Below are 18,455 nucleotides of genomic sequence, written 5' to 3' on the forward strand. Positions count from 1 at the left end.
ATTAAGACATCAATCCCCAAATAAAAAGCCTTAAAATGTATATTTGATGTGAAAGAATTGTGAGGTAACCTTTTTAACAAGAATAAATACAATCAATTGAGATATATAACTATTTTGTTTCGCCTCAACGCTCAGCAGTGTCGCGCTTCCAGTCAAAATGGGAGAGCTCCATCGACCGCGAGCTCTGTCTTTGATTGACAGCTCCAACAGCCAATCGGGAGGCGCTACCCCGCCTCTATGCGTCGACCTCTCTCCGAATTATCCAATAACAAGACACTAAGGAGGCGTGGTTACACTAGCCCGCACGGCCCCGCCCACTGGCTAACCTAACGGAGATTGTTTTCTCCCTGTCGGGGAAAGCTTTTTTTCCCCACTTTGCAGCTCCACATCACCTCATGTTTTTGTTTTTCTTTTGTAAATCACACCACGAATTAAGTCGCGTTTGACACACCGGTCGCTTCGGACTGCACCCCAGCTGGAGGCATCGTGCTTAAACCCCCGCCGAACGGATTACCATAGCACCGTCGGCAAACTTAAAGGAGAGGGGTGAGTTCAGGTTGGAAATTCATTCAGCGAGCTAACACGGCTAGCCACGAAGCTCTTCACCAGTCTGCCGCAAAAAAAAAAAAAAAAATCACTAAACACAGAAATTACGCTTACTGTGTTATAAATTGGGAATAATTCCCCGAATGAGTCCCGAGTGGATGTTTTAACAACGCTACTAGTTAGTCGCATGTGCTTCCCTGTTCGCATCCCGGACGTCCCTTCGATTCGGGGCTCCTCATGTTGTTTACATTAGCTAGCAGCTAACACCGCCAAACACTCCCCCCACTCCCGCGACAAAGCAAGTTACATACTGGCTTAAATAGACGCAAAGAAATAAGCCTCCGTGAATAAATCAGCGAGCCCGTGACTTTTTCGTGTGTTTTGGTCGCTCTTATCTCCGTCGACGTGGAGCGCCTCGGCGGGGTCTCTCCCGCCTCACATGCTCCACCAAATGGCGGCCGCGTATGGAACTCAAGCTCGGTGCTTGTGGGGCAAGGCCTCGCGTGAAATGGAAGGGGGGCGTACCACAAGGGGCTTTCATGTACTCTTCTCCTCGAACAAGTTTAGTTTATTTATTCGTTCTATGTGTTTGGTGGATTAATAACATTTTCCTCAATTCCGACTCTTTCAATGTTCCTTATCCCCTCCCCACCCCCCAAATTGGTTTTATTGAAAAATTTCCCTGCCCTCCCGAGTGTTATGATCTGGGAATGTCGTTAGTATTGTCAACTGTGCGTGTGTGAAGCTCCTTAAGACTTTTTTTGTGCGATTGAAGGCTTTATAAATAAATTTGACTTCTCCACGTAGCAACGATTTGCAGTCGAACGACGCTAGGCTAAGCTAGTTTAGCTCCCACGCTCCAAGTTGCGAGTAAACGTGTTGTGGCATGCGTTTCTTCTAAATCAAGCTGCACATTTACGACTAAAATCTATTTCTCGTTTAAAAGATCTTGTTTTCATGGAGACTTTGGGGAAGTTGTAAATGGTGGAGCAACTCCCACACGTTTGTTGCTTCGGTGACGTAGGCACTCGGTAGCCGTGATTGGCCATAGCCATTCTGTGTTTTTACTCAACTCTCGTGACTAAAGGAGACGCAGAAGTTAAAAAAAATCTACCTTTATACGCCACAAAATGCACATTAGTGAAATGCAAACACGGCCCCCTCCCTCCTGCCTCAAAGCGATACACCTTATCAGCAAGTATTCCGTTTCAAAGTTTTGCATTCGGGTCTGTCTGGTATGTTATGACTCCATCGTGCAGGTTTTAAAAGGGAAGGTGGCTCAAAAGCAACACCCAAAGATCGAGTCCCATCTTCGATGGACTTTGTTGTCATGTGAGGGTGACAACCTCTCACTCACGTGATTTCCATCCACAGGTCTCTCAGCTCAGACGAGTATGAGTTCATGATGAAGCGACGACTGGAGGATCAGGAAACGGTTTTTGCGTCCCAGCAGCGGCGCCTCCCGGGCAACGCCGACACCTTCCAGCACCGTGTCCTGGCCCCGGCGCCACCGCCGCCGACGGTGTATGAGCCCGCGACGGACAACATGCAGCCCACCTCGGGCGTCCAGTACTCAGTCCCGCAGGGGTACCAGGTATGCAAATATTCTTGCAGGGACAGAGCAGAAATTTACAGAATTGATTATTAGTTCGTTTAGTCATTTGTTTTTTTCGAACCGGTTAAACAAATAGTACGAGCTGAAACCTCTACAGTGCGGCTCATCAATAGAACGTACTGTTGTCGAAATAATGTGCATCAATTGTGAGCTGCAAGAGACGCTTGTCAAATGCCAGAAAAGTCCAAATCACACGCTTCGTTGTTTTTTTTCTTCGCAGGTTCCCACGGTGGTTCAGAACAGCGGCGGCCACGGGCACGCGCCGAGCCCGGCCGTCCACGGGGGGTCGCACCACCACAGCCCCGCCGCCGTCCAATCGCACGGACCCCCGGTGATGCCGGCGCACAGCCACGCGGCCGCGCCCCAGGCCTCGGCGCAGGGTCAGCAGCAGTTTCAGCGCCTCAAGGTCAGTCCCGTGTGACCGAGATGTTTTTTTGTCTTCTTACAATAACTTTGCTCTTTAATTTCATCGAAGGTGGAGGATGCCTTGTCGTACTTGGACCAAGTCAAGTTGCAATTTGGCAACCAGCCTCAGGTTTACAACGACTTCCTGGACATCATGAAAGAGTTCAAGTCTCAAAGGTGAGCACGCCGTAACATTTCCGGCGTTCCGTGGACGATGGCGGTCATAACGCCGCCGCCTGTTTCTGCGTCGCCAGCATCGACACCCCGGGTGTCATCAACCGGGTGTCGCAGCTCTTCAAGGGACACCCCGACCTCATCATGGGCTTCAACACCTTCCTACCGCCCGGCTACAAGATCGAGGTGCAGACCAACGACCTGGTCAACGTGACCACGCCCGGCCAGATCCACCACATCACCCCGCACGGCATCTCGGTGCAGAACATCCCCATCACGGGTGCGCCCGGCACCCAGCACTCTGCCCAGGCCCCGCCCACCGCCACTACCAGTCCGCTGGCCCTCCTCACGCAGCCCGTCCCAGCCAAGATGAGCAAAGTGAGTTTTTATTGCATTTAAACACCCCAAAAAAACGTCGCACTGTCAAATTCAATTTGCAAAATAGTGCCGGACGGAGCCAGATACTTTTTGTGACACGTGTAAAATATGTGCCTTGTAAAAAGTAAAAAGCTCAGGAAGCACAACTCGAAACAAAAGTCGCTTTTGTGACGCATTTTGCTTTTGTTTCAAAATGACGGATCCTTTAGAATGAATAGAAAAAGCAATGATCAGTTCCAAGGCCTGACCCGTTGCCAACACAAATTACGCAGAAAGCGTTTGGCATCCAGAAATACACTTTAAAGTAAAACATGATGAAAGCCGCTTGACGTAAAGACCAAAACAAAAACGAGGCTCGCTTCGTTGGCAGTGAACATTCTGTTCCTTTATTTATTTATTTTATGCCTTGCTGTCCTGGCTACTTGTGTGGCCGACCGAGTTGTGCAGTTGCTGCCTCTTGCGTGCAAATATCCGCCACAACAAATCTTCCAATTGACACGTAGCGCCCCCCCTCACAGCCCCCCCAGCCGCAGGCGCCGATGTCGGGCGGCCAGAGCAACCCGTCCATCCCGGCGTACAGTGCGCCGCGTTCCCCGCCCATGTCGCTGCACCCGCCACATGGCGGGATGCCCGCCGGCTTGCCGGCGCAGAACAACCAGCCGGTGGAGTTCAACCACGCCATCAACTACGTCAACAAGATCAAGAACCGCTTCCAGGGTCAGCCCAACATCTACAAAGCCTTCTTGGAAATCCTGCACACGTACCAGGTCGGTGTGAGGAACTCCCCCCCCCCGACCCCACCCCAGGGAAGTGGCAATTTATTTTAAAATTAAAATTTATGTTGTGCAGAAGGAGCAACGGAACGCAAAGGAGGCCGGAGGAAACTACACCCCGGCCCTGACGGAGCAAGAGGTCTACGCTCAGGTCGCCCGGCTCTTCAAGAACCAAGAGGACCTGCTCTCGGAGTTTGGACAGTTTCTTCCAGACGCCAATAGCTCAGCGGTGAGCCACTCTTAAATTTGTTCTTAATTGTATTCAACTAATATTTTCGCTCGCCCGCTCAGCTCTTAAGCAAGACGACGGCGGAGAAGGCCGAGTCGGTACGCAACGATCACGGCGGCACGGCCAAGAAGCTGCAGCTCAACAATAAGCAGAGGCCCAACCAAAACGGCTGCCAGATCCGCCGGCATTCTGCTCCCGGAACCACGCCCCCCATCAAGGCAAGACAGCAAACTTTGATTTCTCCTTTTCCGCTTGGCTCTTTTTTGCTTGTTTTCACGCGGCCCCATTTTCGCATGTCGGCAAAACAGAAGAAGCCCAAGTTGCTGAATTTGAAAGATTCGTCCATGGTGGAGGCCGGCAAGCATGGCGTCGGAACCGAGTCGCTCTTCTTTGAGAAGGTACGTTTCCAACCTTGTTCCACCTGTTTAGGAATTATAATTATTTGTATTAATTACATCATTACTAAATATAGCCTATAACAATCTTTCTGTGAATGCTTGTATGGATTTGTATTGTATTAATTAATGAAATGATTATGCAATTAGATAGATGTAACATTTTGAGTCTTCATTTGACCAAATATTGATGTTTTGGAATGAATATAATAATAATTTTGATTATAATATTTTATTTATATATAAACATAATATATTTACATTTAATATACATCTAATTTATTTAATTAAATATAATAATTTAAAAATATATATTTATATATAATATTTTATATGATCAAATACTCTCATGGCCTACGTGGCATTGCTGAAGACGAAAATGATGCAATGATGTTTTTGCCTGGGTCCTAAATGTGCAAATGTGTTTGCCGCTAAAGGTGCGCAAAGCCTTGCGGAGCGCCGAGGCCTACGACAACTTCCTGCGCTGTCTGGTCATCTTCAACCAGGAGGTGGTCTCCCGGGCCGAGCTGGTGCAGCTGGTGCTGCCTTTCCTCGGGTGAGCGGGCGCTCGACATTTTCAATCTCAGCCGCCCCGTCGCGTCTCTCTCACCAATAAACGTCCCGCCCCCTTTGTCGCCAGGAAATTCCCGGAGCTTTTCACCTGGTTCAAAAACTTCCTGGGCTACCGGGAAATGTCGCACATCGAGGCGTACCCCAAGGAGCGGGCCACCGAAGGCATCGCCATGGAGATCGACTACGCTTCGTGCAAAAGGCTTGGCTCCAGTTACAGAGCGCTGCCCAAAAGTTACCAGCAGCCCAAATGCACGGGGAGAACGCCGCTTTGTAAAGAGGTCAGAGCGGCGCTGACATTTTGGAGTCCAAACTGGTTCCATTGTGAAACTTTGACATTGTGTGTTCCGGTTGGCTTCAGGTGCTAAACGACACCTGGGTGTCTTTACCTTCCTGGTCCGAGGACTCCACCTTCGTCAGCTCCAAGAAGACGCAATACGAGGAGCACATCTACAGGTGCGAGGACGAGCGCTTCGAGGTGAGTGACGTCACGTGAGGTCATCGTCTCCGTGCCGGCGCCTGAGGACTAAACAGGACAGCCTCGCCTGTGTCTCCAGTTGGACGTGGTGCTGGAAACCAACCTGGCCACCATTCGAGTCTTGGAGTCGGTGCAGCGGAAGATATCGCGGATGTCGGCGGAGGAGCAGGCCAAGTTCCGCTTGGACAACACACTGGGCGGTTCCTCGGAGGTGGTGCACCGGAAAGCCATCCAGAGGATATACAGCGATAAAGCCCCGGATATTATCGACGGCCTGAAGAAGAACCCGGCCGTTTCCGTCCCCATCGTTTTAAAAAGGTGCGTGTCCTAGCACTTCATAAAGCGGACATTTTTTCAATCATGTTACTCTGCCCAGGCTAAAGACCAAGGAGGAGGAATGGCGGGAAGCCCAGCGAGGTTTCAATAAGATCTGGCGGGAGCAGAACGAGAAGTATTACCTCAAGTCTCTGGACCATCAGGGCATTAACTTCAAGCAGAACGACACCAAAGTGCTGCGCTCCAAGGCCCTGTTGAACGAAATCGAAAGCATCTACGACGAAGTGAGCGCTCGTCCCTTTTCTCTAACTTATTCTGGCCAATATTTCAGACTAAAATGGAATGTTTTCGCCCCCCCGCAGCGCCAAGAGCAGGCGTCCGAGGACAACGCCAGCCCGCCGGCGGGCCCCCACCTGACCCGAGTGTACGAGGACCGGCAGATCCTGGAGGACGCGGCGGCCCTCATCATCCACCACGTCAAGCGCCAGACGGGCATTCAGAAAGAAGACAAATACAAGATCAAGCAGATCATGTACCACTTTGTCCCGGACTTGCTCTTTGCCCAACGCGGCGAGCTCTCTGACGTGGAGGAGGAAGAGGAGGAGGAGGAGGACGAGGAGATGGATGTGGAGGAAGGAGCCCCCCCCAAGAAGCCCAACGGCATCCCCGCCGGCGGCAGTCCCTCCAAGTCCAAACTGCTGTTCAGTGGCACGGCAGCCCAGAAGCTGCGCGGCTGCGACGACGCCTACAATCTCTTCTACGTCAACAACAACTGGTACATCTTCCTGCGGTTGCACCACACGCTGTGCTCGCGACTCCTTCGCCTTTACTGGCAGGCCGAGCGGCAGATTGAGGAGGACGTGCGCGAACGGGAATGGGAGCGGGAGGTTCTGGGGCTCAAGAAGGAGAAGAACGACAACCCGGCCGTCCAGCTGAGACTCAAAGAGCCCAGTGAGCCTCGACGATCGATCAATCGGGAAAATTCCTATCGCCTTCGGCACCAATGTCATATTTGTGTGTCATTAATCTAGTGGACATCGACGTCGAGGTTTACTACTCGGCCTTCTTGGAGATGGTTCGAAATCTACTGGACGGCAACATGGAGGCGTCGCAGTACGAGGACTCGCTGAGGGAAATGTTCACCATCCACGCGTACATCGCCTTCACCATGGACAAGCTCATACAGAGCATCGTCCGGCAGGTGGGCCTCTTCGTCTCCCGCGCTCATTCCCCCCCGCCCCGAATGGCTTTTTTCAACGCTCCACTCTCCCGCTCGTAGCTCCAGCACATCGTGAGCGACGAGGTGTGCGTCCAGGTGACCGACCTCTACTTGGCCGAGAGCGCAAACGGCGCCTGCGGGGGATCCGTGTCAACGCAGACTTCTCGGAGCACCCCGGAGGGCGCCTACCAGCGGAAAGCTGAACAGCTCATGTCGGACGAGAACTGCTTCAAGGTAAGAAAATGAAATGAAATAGAATGCGCTGGAGTCGCTTTCCCTAACCTTAATGATTCAAGAACATAGTTTGCACTAGAAAAAAATGTCAGGGCACACATAGTTGATACGCAAGTTTTTATTGTGAAATGTCAAGTGTCTTTCCCTAAAGAGTCCCCGGGTGGCCTCGGCAGTTCACAAATAAATGCCACTGCGATGTGGGAGCAGTCACCTGGCATCACCTTTGTTTCCTCCCAGGTGATGTTTGTAAGAAACAGAGGCCTGGTGCAGCTGACGTTGGAGCTGCTCGACACCGAGGAGGAGAACTCTGACGAGCCCCTGGAGGCAGAGGTGACAAACACGGCCGGCGAGAGACCCAAAGCAAAAACCCGCCGTTGAGTCGTTGATTGAATGAATAATCGTCGCCTTGTGCGTCTGCAGCGGTGGTCCGATTACGTCAGCCGATACTTGAACCCTGACACCACCACGCCTGAGCTGAGGGCGCATCTGGCCCAGAAGCCCGTCTTTCTTCCCAGGTGAGGGAATGTAAAATACATTCAATTAATCGGTGGAATAATCGTTTAAAAAAAAACATTGGCTAGCGGCTACTTTAATGTAAAATACATTTAATTAATTGATGGAGTCATCGTTTAAAAAAAAAAAAAAAAAACGCCCTGTTCATGGCTTGTGTTGTCGACAGGAATCTGCGGCGGATCCGGAAGTACCAGAAGTGTCGCGAGCAGCTGGACAAGGAGGCCGGCGAGGGAGGCAAGAAGCCGCTGGACAAGGAGAAGATGGAGTGCATGTTTAAGCTCAACTCGTACAAAATGGTGTACGTCTTCAAGTCGGAGGACTACATGTACCGACGCACGGCGCTGCTGCGGGCCCACCAGGTAGGCTTTGACACCGTCTCGCCGTTTGCGAGCGCTACGATCGGTCGTAACCCCGCCTCCCGCTTGGCCCACAGTCCCACGAGCGTGTGAGCACGCGCCTCCACAAACGTTTCCGGGCGCGGTTGGCGGCGTGGGCCGAGGAGCACGTGAGCGCCGACATGGCGGCCGAAAGCGACAAGTGGCTGATGGGCGAGGGCCGCGACGGACTTTTGCCCTGCAGCACCTCGCGCCAGCCCGAGGTCCTCCACTTCCGCAACGTCAACAAATACCGTGTCAAGTACAACCCCTAGTGACCGGCTTCAGGTCAGGCAGCCATTTGTTTTTAAAACTCAATGTGTGTGTGTGCGTGCGTGTGTGTTGCTCCAGTGGTGGCGGGATTACCGTTTTTTACCAGCGTTTTTAGCTGGCGACACATTTCGGGGATGCTCTCGTCCCGCTCACCAGCACTCGCAACGAGAAGGTCACTTTTTTCTACAGTAAACGCCGCTTTACCATTCCGCCGTCCACACGATCCAACGGGGGGGGGGGTTCTTAAAGCCAGCCCGGACACACCGGACAAGTGCACTTATTCCAGAAGCAAAATGACAACCAACAACGTAACTTTTTTCTTTTTTTTTTTTTTTTTGGGATGGCGCCGACCGGACGGCCAATCGCAACTCACTTCCTGTTCCGGACTTAACGTTGTCGTCGAGCGGCAGACAAGCGAGTCGCGTCAATGTATTGTACATATATACAGATATGAAATATATATTATATATAGTTCTATTAACATGCATCATCCTCGCCGCCCTGGAAGACAACTTTTTGTTTTAATAACAAAACAAATGCCTCGGCCAATGCTCGCACACACACGCACACACACAGTTTGTAAATACACTGTAAATAGTGTCAGACTTTTTAAGACCCAACCGTGTTGTTGTGATAGTAGTTAACTGTTAGAGTGTTTCAGAAAACAAAAAAAAACAAGCAAAGAAAGAGAGACAGGAAACATTTATTACAGTTTTTACCAAAGGGACTTGATCGTACAAACGTGCTGTTTTTGTCACACCTTCCATCGGGACCCTCCCCCCCCCCTCTCTCTCTTTGTGTGTTCTTTTATGTCTTTTTAATTTAGGTATTTTCGAAAAAAACATGGAAAACGTAGAAATATATCCAGGTGTTTCTGTTTTTATAAATGACATATATATTTTCTTCTCAATTGACCTGAAAAAACAAAACCGAGAAAAGCACTGCGACCACCCGACCCCGCCCGCCTCTCACCCTGGATAGATTTCTGCTGCCCCCCCTCCCTGTTGTATTTTTGATATTGGAAAAGTTACGCGAGCATGTCTTTCGTCCATTTATTTAGACATTATTTAAAGTAATAATAAAATCACATTTGTAGCCTACAATTATTCAATGTCTGTGGACTTTTATTCCTGTCTCGGCCTTTTTTCTTTGGCTTGTCCTTTCACATTATTGCTTTTACTTGATCTTGTCTCTGTGACAAAAATAATGATGAAACCCGAAATGAAGGTGCAAATTTCCATAAAAAGGTCATTTTCTATAAACAAAATTGAAGTCTCTCATCCTCCCAAAAGAAACCCAGTCGAACCCAGAACCTCTTGACCCTTTTTTATGATAACTGTTCTATGAAAGCAATAGATGCCAGCAGTTGACGGCATCACTGTTTGATAGTGCTTTTATTTTGTAAGTGGTTGTTCCGTTTATATCCAGCAGAGGGCGCCGTTTCATATTTTTCCCTGCCTTCTACGCTCTGCATTTCATGCGTGCATTGCTATTTGTTAAATTGTTGTACTGTATCGAAGTTGTTTTTTTACATTTCTTCATAAAACTACCCCTCTTAGTGAGTCCAGCTATGGCCATCATAAAACCTTAAATTGTACACAGCAAAGCTCTGACCTCTGCAGGTGTTGGTTAAGGACATCTTAAAAGGTAATTCCTCTGGGATGTTGGAACCATAAAGCATGCTAGCTTATTCAATGTGACAGCTACACACACACACGGCAGAATGTGACCTTTCTCTTTTTGCGTGCTGTCATTAGAATCCGAGCAAGACCAGGAAGATATTCTGTGAAGAGTTTTTAGAGGACAAACGTCCGATTATAAAAACATACTTTTTTGTTTTTGTAAATAATTGTCAATAGAGAGCAACTTTGATTCTGATAAAGGCTTTTTGGCCTTTTCTGTTTCCTTACATCAAAGCCCCGAGTCTATGACCCAGTGTACCCACCGTGGCCCCGCTGTTCCATACCCTCCTGAAAAGATGGCAAGAGCTCAGGAGGAGGGTGGCGGGGCCCCCTTCTGCCCGGCACGATAAAACAAAAGAATGCCCTCATTGAGCCGCTGCCATCCCGACCGCGGGCTCATGCTTCAATTGACTTTGCGGCGCGCGGCGCGCCTCAGGGTGCCTCTCCGAGTCCCCGGCCTCTTTGCTTCCCACAGGCGCGGCGGTGCACCGAGGAAGAAAATCATTCTGTGTGGGGATAAGCGGGTGAAACGTCAGTGACGGAACCCATTTGTCCAGAGTGCTGAGGGGACCCCCGAGTGGCGGCCAAAGCTCTGAAAAGAAAAAGTTGGCAGCCAAAGAGACACATTTGCTCTTGAGCTTCTGTGGCGTGCACCTGCGGGTGGGGGTACGTCCCCCCCAAAATAATCATTTATTAGGAGGCAGGCTTCTAAAGGCGGCCGGGAACTATTTGTTCAGAAGCCCACTCGGTGGTCCAACCTGGCTGAGAAGAACCCGTAGCAGTGTTTCACGTATACGTCAACGTTGTTAGCTTTGATGCTAAGCTAATCAGCAGCACAAAGGGTCAGACATGTTTTTTTTTTTGTGTGTATTTTCCATCCAGATTTTATTGTTTCTTGTGATTGTTAAGAAAGAGAGTGAGAGCGTTACTACTTGTGTGGAGGACTGCAACTCAGCATGTTAGGATTTAAACTGTGGTCCCGTGTGAGTCTTCTGCCCCATTCCGGCGCTTCATTCCCGCACGTAAATGCGAGTGCACAACACGTCATCGGCCCCGAAAACCTGTGAAATATGGAAACACGTGAAATTGACATTTTGAAGAACCATCAGCACAAATCCTTGCTAGTCTTTTCTCATTGAGCGGCTTTCAATGTGGACAAATCAGAAGCAAGATGCAAATTGTATGCAAATGTGGCCCACTTTGTGCGCTCACACAATCGGCTAGTTGTTGGTAATGCTTCCAAAGCTGCAGCCCGTTGTTTATTGGGAGGATCATTTTAAAAAAAAAAAAAATTGTCATATATATTTTATATATAGTTATTTTTGCTAAAACGATTTTTTTAGTCACATTTTTTTCAACCAAAATATTTATTTATTTTTAAATTATTTTTTATATAGTTTTTTCTTTTTGTACTGTTGCTGCGTCAAGAGAGCTCGGGTGGAAAGGTAACCTTCAGTGCTTGTCAGATTTGGCCGGGATGAGAAGAGCTGAAATAATCGATGTCTGTCAGAGCGAAATTATTTGGCTTCCCTTGAGGAGGTTGAGTTGCACATTTTTGCTTTTATCACTCAGAGGTGATGACCACCAAGGATGCTTCCCCTAACTAAAAAGCCCGCTGCCTTAAAAGTTCATCTCCAAGCATCCGAGAAAACAAGAAGCCCGAGGGTGGGAACATTTGCGAAATCTTGGACTCATCCCCCAAATGGTCTTCCAAGGATCTTAATTGAACTACAAACAGGACATGGTTGTCTCTTGTTTTTGAGCTTTCACGTCTTTCCAAATCTTGGGAATGTTTTCTTTCTGAGGAGGGAATCTCTTAGGAATCTTTCAGTAAGACCAGAAAATCCAATCTTTTATCTGATGTTGGCAATTAACCTCAACGGATTGCCTTCAAAGGTTTCTTTCACAGCAGATGATTACCGAGAAGGTTAAGGCTACGCAAAATTAATTGCTGTTAACTCACCAGCGTTAACTCATCGCCGTTGAGTTCTCGGGTCCAGAAAGTTTTTGGTCCGTCCCCGTCCACCAAAGTCTGCTGACAGCTGATCTTAGTATCCGACTCCCAGGTGGCAAGACTCTGTAAGAAAAAGCAGGAAGATGGTTGAACTGAAAATAACAACAAAACAACTTTTTTTTTTTGCCATCCAGATGTCTGACATCATAGTGAAAAAGTTTGTGGTTCGGTTTTTCCCCCGCAAGACTCGAGTGCATTGCTTTTGTAGTTTTTATAAGGACAAGCGAGCTAAATCTACAAGCTTCTCATTTCCTGTCTGCTTACTTTGGGATTTTTTCTAACATATACCCGAAGGCCTACCCCAATACTTTCTCACAGTTTGACTATGTTGCCTTATTTTACTCAGTTAACAATTTTAATACTATGAAATACTTCCTCTCTCAGAGAAGACTTGTAACACATAAGGTGTACCACAGGGAAGTATTTTAGGTCCCTTGTTTTTATACAGTTTGTGCTGGAACAACATAGATACCAGGAGTATTACAAAAAAATATTTAGAGAATTTATCATGCTTGACATGTTGAGATATATTCAAGTGTTGTCCCCCGCAGAGAATTCCGTGAAGGAGCAAAGTAATCCCGCCTGACTTGTGTGGGAATGCGGAGGTCTCTGCCAAATTTAATTATTTTTTTTTGCAATGCCACACAAAGTGCTTCTTGCTTGCTACCTTTGTATATCCAAACCAGGCGCAGCTTGCACCGGGACAAAAACAAAACATGACAAATGAGCTATGACAATGGCTCCTCGAGTCGGTCAGAGACAACATGCAGCTTGGGGTGGCAGGCCCAGTACCCAGAATGCTGCGGAAAGGGCACCACGCTGTCCCCAAAATAGGTCACAACTGCCCTCCCTGTCCCAAAACACAGCACTGTGGGGAAAAAAAAATACTACGATGGTTAGTGCCCATGAGTATCAGCAGGTAGCGCTGGGTGAACTAGCTTAATTTTCTTACAATGTTGTTTTTGGCTAGTGCTATCTCGCGTCCCTATTTGGTGACTCAACTGCCGTGTTGCCCCCTTTAAACGTGAGAATCATTTTGTTCATTGGTGAGAGGGCGGAAAAAAAAAAAAGAAATCCGAATTCACTTCAAGAGCTCATCACGATCCGCCCTCGAGGCCTGCAGATAAATTCCCATCCATCTTAAGGATCACGACGCCCTTTGATCCACGCGGACGGACGTGAGGGCGATACCAATAGGACGAGGCTGCCGGGAGCTCGCCATCCCTCAAAAGCAGTTAGTGGTCTTCAAGCCTTGAACTCGGAGGACCGCAACTTTGTCAGAGTCCTCATCCCGAGCGTGAAATGGAAATTGCCTCGTTGTCATTCTTCGGGTGAATGCATCGGCGTTCTCAAGGTTTTCCTATGCTCACCAGTGTGTTGTGAATGACTCAATAGTGCTCACGAGATTGAAGAAAAAAAAGAATTCAGCCCTCTTGGTTGGCATTTTTATCACGAGGCGGCAAACAAAACAACCTCGAGAAGCCCTGCCTGAAAAGATACCGAAAGTCTGTCAAAGTGGTTTTAAGTACCCATTTTAGAACCATATTGTCTGTTTTCACGGGTCCTCCAAAAAAAGGAATCTTTTCTGAGTTCTAAAAAAAAAAAAAAAATTGAACCCTGACCCCAATCCAAAGCCCGCCACTTAACTCATTCAGTGCCATTGACCATTATAATCGTCAAAGATATTCACCTTGCACTTTCTTCCGTCCACCGTCTCCTCGTCAAACTCCTCGCCGATGTGGAAGTTGATCTCGGTGGTGCGCACGGTGGTGGAGGTCTTGATGTAGAACTTCTCGCCGTCTTGCCGGATCTCCACGTGGGGGTTGGAAGCGGCCGCCACCGCCACCTTCCTCAGCATGGCGTTCACGCCTGAGGAGGGAGCGAGACAAATCTGAGTCCAAGTAGAAACGCTGTGTGTGGATCTTACGTATTTGTCGAGATGTTTGAGGAGGTTGCTATTGCAATTTGTGGCCGATGGTGCGCCTGAGGACTTTATGCTTTCTGATGTCCAGGATCATGGCTGTTGGACTATGTTGAAGTCTCCATGACAACGCGAAGGTTTACGTCCCTGGTGGTCTAGTGGTTAGGCTTCGGCGTTTTCACCGCCGCGGCCCGGGTTCGACTCCCGGTCAGGGAAGCGAATCGAAATGTCTGATCGAACTTTCATGTTTGTGTTTGAAACTCGCTGTAACGACTTGAACTCTTTCATGAACCCCAGCAAGATCAAGTGCACAACAACGGAGCCTTTTATTTGCCAGATGCAAAAGAAGAGCTCGTCTAATCCAAAATGAACTCTCGGCTGCTTTTTGTGCCGACAAACAGCTGCACCTCGAGATCATTCAACTTGACCGGTCCGTCGTCATAACAACACGTTTGTTGTGGTGCTCCCAGCAAGTCGGCTTCAGTCATCGCCCGACATTTGCTGCGGCCCATCACTCCTCTGCTTGTTGCTAAAAGGTGGGCAGGGGGTCACTCAAGTGGATTCCAGTGCAGAGGGAGCCGCCACTTCCCATCAGCATCTTTCTAATGGTGCAGCCACCGGGAGGTTACCCAGGGTGCAATCCGGTCCGGGGAACAAAACGGACACGCTGAGTCAAATTCGTCTAAAAAAGCATTTTGTTTTGTAATGACAGAAAAACAAGCATCCAAACTAATTGGGAAAAAAGTTTTCATCTGAAAGCCAAATGTCAACAAAAACAAAGGAATCGACAACCACCGTTCCAATACTTTTGGAGGGCCGTACACGAACAAACGGCTTGTGCCCGACTGGAGGTTCCCAACATTTGGGTTCACCCCCCCCACCCATCCCTTCGCCACCGTCGTTCCCCCTCGCCACCGCAACACAAAAAACAATTGAATGACCCACTTAACGTGTCCCACAGCACAGGCGGCACACTCGCCGCTTAAAACCGTTAAAGGCTGAAGACGATGCATATGCGTGGCCTACTTAAAAGGCTTCAACGTGAACAATATTCTGCGTGACAATGGCACATTTGGAATCCGACATCTGCCGTCGGTCTCAGCATCCTCATCATCTCGCCGTCCTTTCCCAGGGATCCTCTCCGAACAATGCCGTGTTGTTCCCAAGTCTGCCGTGCATTCCCAAAAGAACAACAGTGCCGATTTGTGTCTTTTGGCTTTTTTGCGTGATGGATGTGAGGCTCGCACAGCGATGTGGGATTGGAGGAAGAGGAGGAGGAAGAGGAAGGTGGACTCACCCAAAGCTTTGAGAAGTTCGTCGAAATTCTCGCTCCTCTTCATCTTCCAGGTGCCGGCGAAGTTGGCCATGTCTGCTGACTGAGGCGCAGTGAATGCCAGGGAGAACCTCTTCCATTCATACTGCCTTCCCCTCTCTCTCTCTCTCTCTCTCTCTCTCTCTCTCTCTCTCTCTCTCTCTCTCTCTCTCTCTCTCTCTCTCTCTCACTCTCCTCCCCTGTCACTCTTTCTACTCCTCCTCCTCCTCCTCCTCCTCCTCCTCTGCAGAGGCTTACCAAAATATTCCAATCTCAAAAGATCATTGAGGGCAAGTACTAATTTTCAAGGATGAGAGGACATACAAGGAATAGAAAGAGAAACAATAAAGATGACTAAAATCTTACATGGTAGCAACTACAAAATGTTAAGTTTGATTAGTTATTGTAGCAGAGGTCTTTTTGTGTTGTGTCAAGTTGTGGGTCTCAGTGGCCTGACAATCTACAAATAAATTTAAAAAATATATATTTTTTAGAAAAACACATCAAATCAGTACTTTGACTTCTACCAGGCCCAAATGACTCAGTTGCTCTGAACTGATTCCGAACGTTGCGCAAACGTTATCCTGTACCGCCGATAGGGGCAACAGTGAGCAAGTTGACTCACTCACCAAGCGCCAACAGACACGAAGAAGACGACGCGGAAGTGGTTGGTCCCCTCCAGCGTAATGTTGTCATGGCGGCTCGCGTGTAATTCCACTTGAGTTCTACGAATTCATTCAAAACCTTTGAGAGGGTTTTTAAGGTACGTGGACGCCCGTTACAATTCACCTTTTAAGTCAAGTACTAGACAACTCCCCGCTTGTGAAGCAACAAGCGGGCTTATATCGTTTTGGAGTTAGCATTAGCATCAACATAGTGAGAAGCTATAGTCTTTGTTTACATTTTCCTACACAGTTTGGCATTCTTAATTCAATCGCTTCATTTTCAGTGTGTTTGTTTAGGTTGCTGTTGTTAAGCTGGCTGTGCCGCTGCAAAAGAAAAATGACTACTCAAGTATGCAAAACTTCATCCAATATTTTCACATTGGTTAAACAACCCCTAGAATGACCAAATGTATCTTTTCATTTCAGTACAGCATCCTTTTTAAACAGGAGCATGGTGAGTACCAGCCAGACTATTTACACTAATAGTAGAGCAACAATATGCCTCCAGTTAATTTCAACAATCATTTTCTTCCCTTTAGCACACGATGATTCAATCTGGACGGCAGCCTGGGGTAAAAGTGAGACGGAGACTTCAGAAACAATTGTCACCGGCTCCCTTGACGATCTGGTCAAAGTGTGGAAATGGTTAGTGTGTGTGTTGTCTGTGCATGGCTTGTATTAATAGGTAACCTTGGCAACACAGATGTGATTAGTGCAGCAAAAAATTGAAGACGTTTATTGGACATGGAATGAAGAGTGAACAGGATGTTGCTTATGGAGCGATACTGTCACCGAGTGGCGTTTCTGAAATAATAGCACCAAAACAGAGTCAAATCAGTGAACCACACTGCCAAGAGAAGGACAACCAACCTGCCTGGATGATGTCACCAGAGAAAAAGACAACACGAGCTAACAGTCAGGTTACTTACGCAGGTCGGACGAGAAGCTGGAGCTGCAGTGGACGCTGGAGGGACACCAGCTGGGGATCGTGTCCGTGGACATCAGCCACGATGCCGCCATCGCTGCGTCCAGCTCGCTCGACGCGCACATCCGCCTCTGGGACTTGGAGTCCGGCAAACAGATTAAGTCTATGGATGCGGGACCAGGTGAGACCAGTGGACCATGAACGCATCCATGAGGAACACCACTCACTCGTCCCTGTCTGCTTGACTGCTGAATTCATGACGTAACGTGATATGCTTCCGCTCTAGTGGACGCCTGGACGGTCGCCTTCTCGCCGGACTCCAAGCACATCGCCACAGGAAGCCACCTTGGCAAAGTCAACATCTTCGGTGTGGAAAGCGGCAAGAAGGAATACTCTCTGGACACCCGAGGGAAATTCATCCTGAGCATCGCTTACGTAAGTAAGGCAAAGGCAACATGATGCATTTTGGTTCGACGTGTTTGATTTTGTTTTTTTCTCAGAGCCCAGATGGTAAATATTTGGCGAGTGGGGCCATCGACGGCATCATCAACATCTTTGACATCGCCACGGGAAAGCTCCTCCATACGCTTGAAGGTGGGCTCAGGTTAAATTACCTTGGGGAACCCGTGAGCACATTGTGAGAAGGATTGAAATGGATGCCAAAATGTTAAAGGGGCTTCCTTCCTCCTCCTTTAGGGCACGCCATGCCCATCCGCTCCCTCACCTTCTCTCCGGACTCCCAGCTGCTTGTCACGGCATCCGACGACGGCTATATCAAGATTTACGACGTGTATGTCCTTTTTTCGCACACGTGGCATTTTTGTTATGATTCCCGAAAAGCTCATTTAAAAGAAGATTATTTATTTTATTTTTTCCCCTAGACAACACGCCAATCTGGCAGGCACGCTGAGCGGACACGGATCATGGGTGCTCAACGTGGCCTTCTCTCCGGACAACACGCACTTTGTCTCCAGGTAACGTTTCATCTTCAGCAGGCTTAAAGTGAGGGTTTAAGATGTTGAAAATATAAATCCCTCAATTGACTTCCCCGCCATTTCCTCTGCTGCATCTCTAACTTTTTCCACCACTTCAGCTCCTCAGACAAGAGCGTGAAAGTTTGGGACGCCAGTTCCAGAGCGTGCATCAACACCTTCTTCGACCACCAAGACCAGGTAAGTCACTATTTATGTTTACAATGTTTTTTTTTTTTCTTTCCATGACATATTTCTTATTAAATTGAGAGTTGCATAATTGCACTTTCCTCAGGTGTGGACTGTCAAGTACAACAGCAACGGCTCCAAAATTATCTCGGCCGGTGACGATCGAGCCATCCATATTTACGACTGTCCCATGTGAGGTGACGGGTGGCAGGAGAGACCCCTTTTGTGTGAATGATGTTGTACTCGCTCATGACAGTACAATAAATTTTGTTTTTTAAATAAACCTGTCTGATTGGAGTTGATGATTATTAAGTACTTATTTTA

The 18,455-nt window shown here is 48.3% G+C and overlaps 3 protein-coding genes and 1 non-coding gene across 5 annotated transcripts; 3 read left to right on the forward strand and 1 right to left on the reverse strand.

Annotated features, from left to right (window-relative positions):
- The first annotated feature begins 313 nt into the window (after nt 1-313).
- On the forward strand, nt 314-9,558 carry sin3aa (SIN3 transcription regulator family member Aa). The gene is made up of 21 exons (XM_049724318.2): nt 314-546; nt 1,921-2,140; nt 2,382-2,567; nt 2,637-2,743; nt 2,821-3,118; nt 3,637-3,885; nt 3,968-4,120; nt 4,183-4,338; nt 4,429-4,518; nt 4,953-5,071; nt 5,156-5,366; nt 5,447-5,563; nt 5,643-5,881; nt 5,940-6,123; nt 6,202-6,790; nt 6,871-7,040; nt 7,119-7,292; nt 7,530-7,622; nt 7,713-7,807; nt 7,972-8,164; nt 8,239-9,558. The coding sequence occupies exons 2-21, from the start codon at nt 1,949-1,951 to the stop codon at nt 8,452-8,454; spliced, it is 3,831 nt and encodes a 1,276-aa protein (XP_049580275.1). The 5' UTR covers nt 314-546; nt 1,921-1,948; the 3' UTR covers nt 8,455-9,558.
- crabp1a (cellular retinoic acid binding protein 1a) lies at nt 9,198-15,532 on the reverse strand. The gene is made up of 4 exons (XM_049724323.2): nt 15,367-15,532; nt 13,839-14,017; nt 12,098-12,211; nt 9,198-11,195 (listed from the first exon to the last, which is right to left on the reverse strand). Exons 1-4 carry the CDS (start codon nt 15,434-15,436, stop codon nt 11,145-11,147), a joined length of 414 nt encoding a protein of 137 aa, XP_049580280.1. The 5' UTR covers nt 15,437-15,532; the 3' UTR covers nt 9,198-11,144.
- Nucleotides 14,214-14,285, forward strand: trnae-uuc (transfer RNA glutamic acid (anticodon UUC)). Its single transcript has one exon. It is a non-coding gene; the product is annotated as a tRNA-Glu (tRNA).
- Nucleotides 15,533-15,990: 458 nt separating the features above from the next.
- skic8 (SKI8 subunit of superkiller complex) lies at nt 15,991-18,414 on the forward strand. Of its 2 annotated transcripts, none has more exons than XM_049724322.1 (11): nt 15,991-16,144; nt 16,344-16,395; nt 16,473-16,500; nt 16,586-16,691; nt 16,980-17,152; nt 17,258-17,406; nt 17,472-17,565; nt 17,668-17,761; nt 17,853-17,945; nt 18,065-18,143; nt 18,238-18,414. In XM_049724322.1, the coding sequence occupies exons 2-11, from the start codon at nt 16,384-16,386 to the stop codon at nt 18,325-18,327; spliced, it is 918 nt and encodes a 305-aa protein (XP_049580279.1). In that variant the 5' UTR covers nt 15,991-16,144; nt 16,344-16,383; the 3' UTR covers nt 18,328-18,414. The 2 variants fall into 2 exon arrangements, with proteins under 2 accessions (XP_049580279.1, XP_049580278.1); XM_049724321.1 differs by having other exon boundaries at nt 15,994-16,144; nt 16,331-16,395.
- Nucleotides 18,415-18,455: the final 41 nt, after the last annotated feature.

Source organism: Syngnathus scovelli, chromosome 6, assembly GCF_024217435.2.
Source record: "Syngnathus scovelli strain Florida chromosome 6, RoL_Ssco_1.2, whole genome shotgun sequence".
NCBI lineage: Eukaryota > Metazoa > Chordata > Actinopteri > Syngnathiformes > Syngnathidae > Syngnathus > Syngnathus scovelli.

Coding starts and splice junctions, on each gene's coding strand:
- sin3aa (XM_049724318.2), top strand. CDS start 1,949: ATGATGAAGCGACGACTGGAGGATCAGGAAACGGTTTTTGCGTCCCAG. Junction 3,886..3,967: donor AAATCCTGCACACGTACCAG/GTCGGTGTGAGG, acceptor TATGTTGTGCAG/AAGGAGCAACGGAACGCAAA. Junction 5,072..5,155: donor CTGGTGCTGCCTTTCCTCGG/GTGAGCGGGCGC, acceptor CTTTGTCGCCAG/GAAATTCCCGGAGCTTTTCA.
- crabp1a (XM_049724323.2), bottom strand. CDS start 15,436: ATGGCCAACTTCGCCGGCACCTGGAAGATGAAGAGGAGCGAGAATTTC. Junction 12,212..13,838: donor TGGACGGAAGAAAGTGCAAG/GTGAATATCTTT, acceptor TTTTTCTTACAG/AGTCTTGCCACCTGGGAGTC. Junction 11,196..12,097: donor ACGGCGATGAGTTAACGCTG/GTGAGTTAACAG, acceptor CATATTTCACAG/GTTTTCGGGGCCGATGACGT.
- skic8 (XM_049724322.1), top strand. Junction 16,692..16,979: donor CTGGTCAAAGTGTGGAAATG/GTTAGTGTGTGT, acceptor TTACTTACGCAG/GTCGGACGAGAAGCTGGAGC. Junction 17,946..18,064: donor AACACGCACTTTGTCTCCAG/GTAACGTTTCAT, acceptor CCACCACTTCAG/CTCCTCAGACAAGAGCGTGA.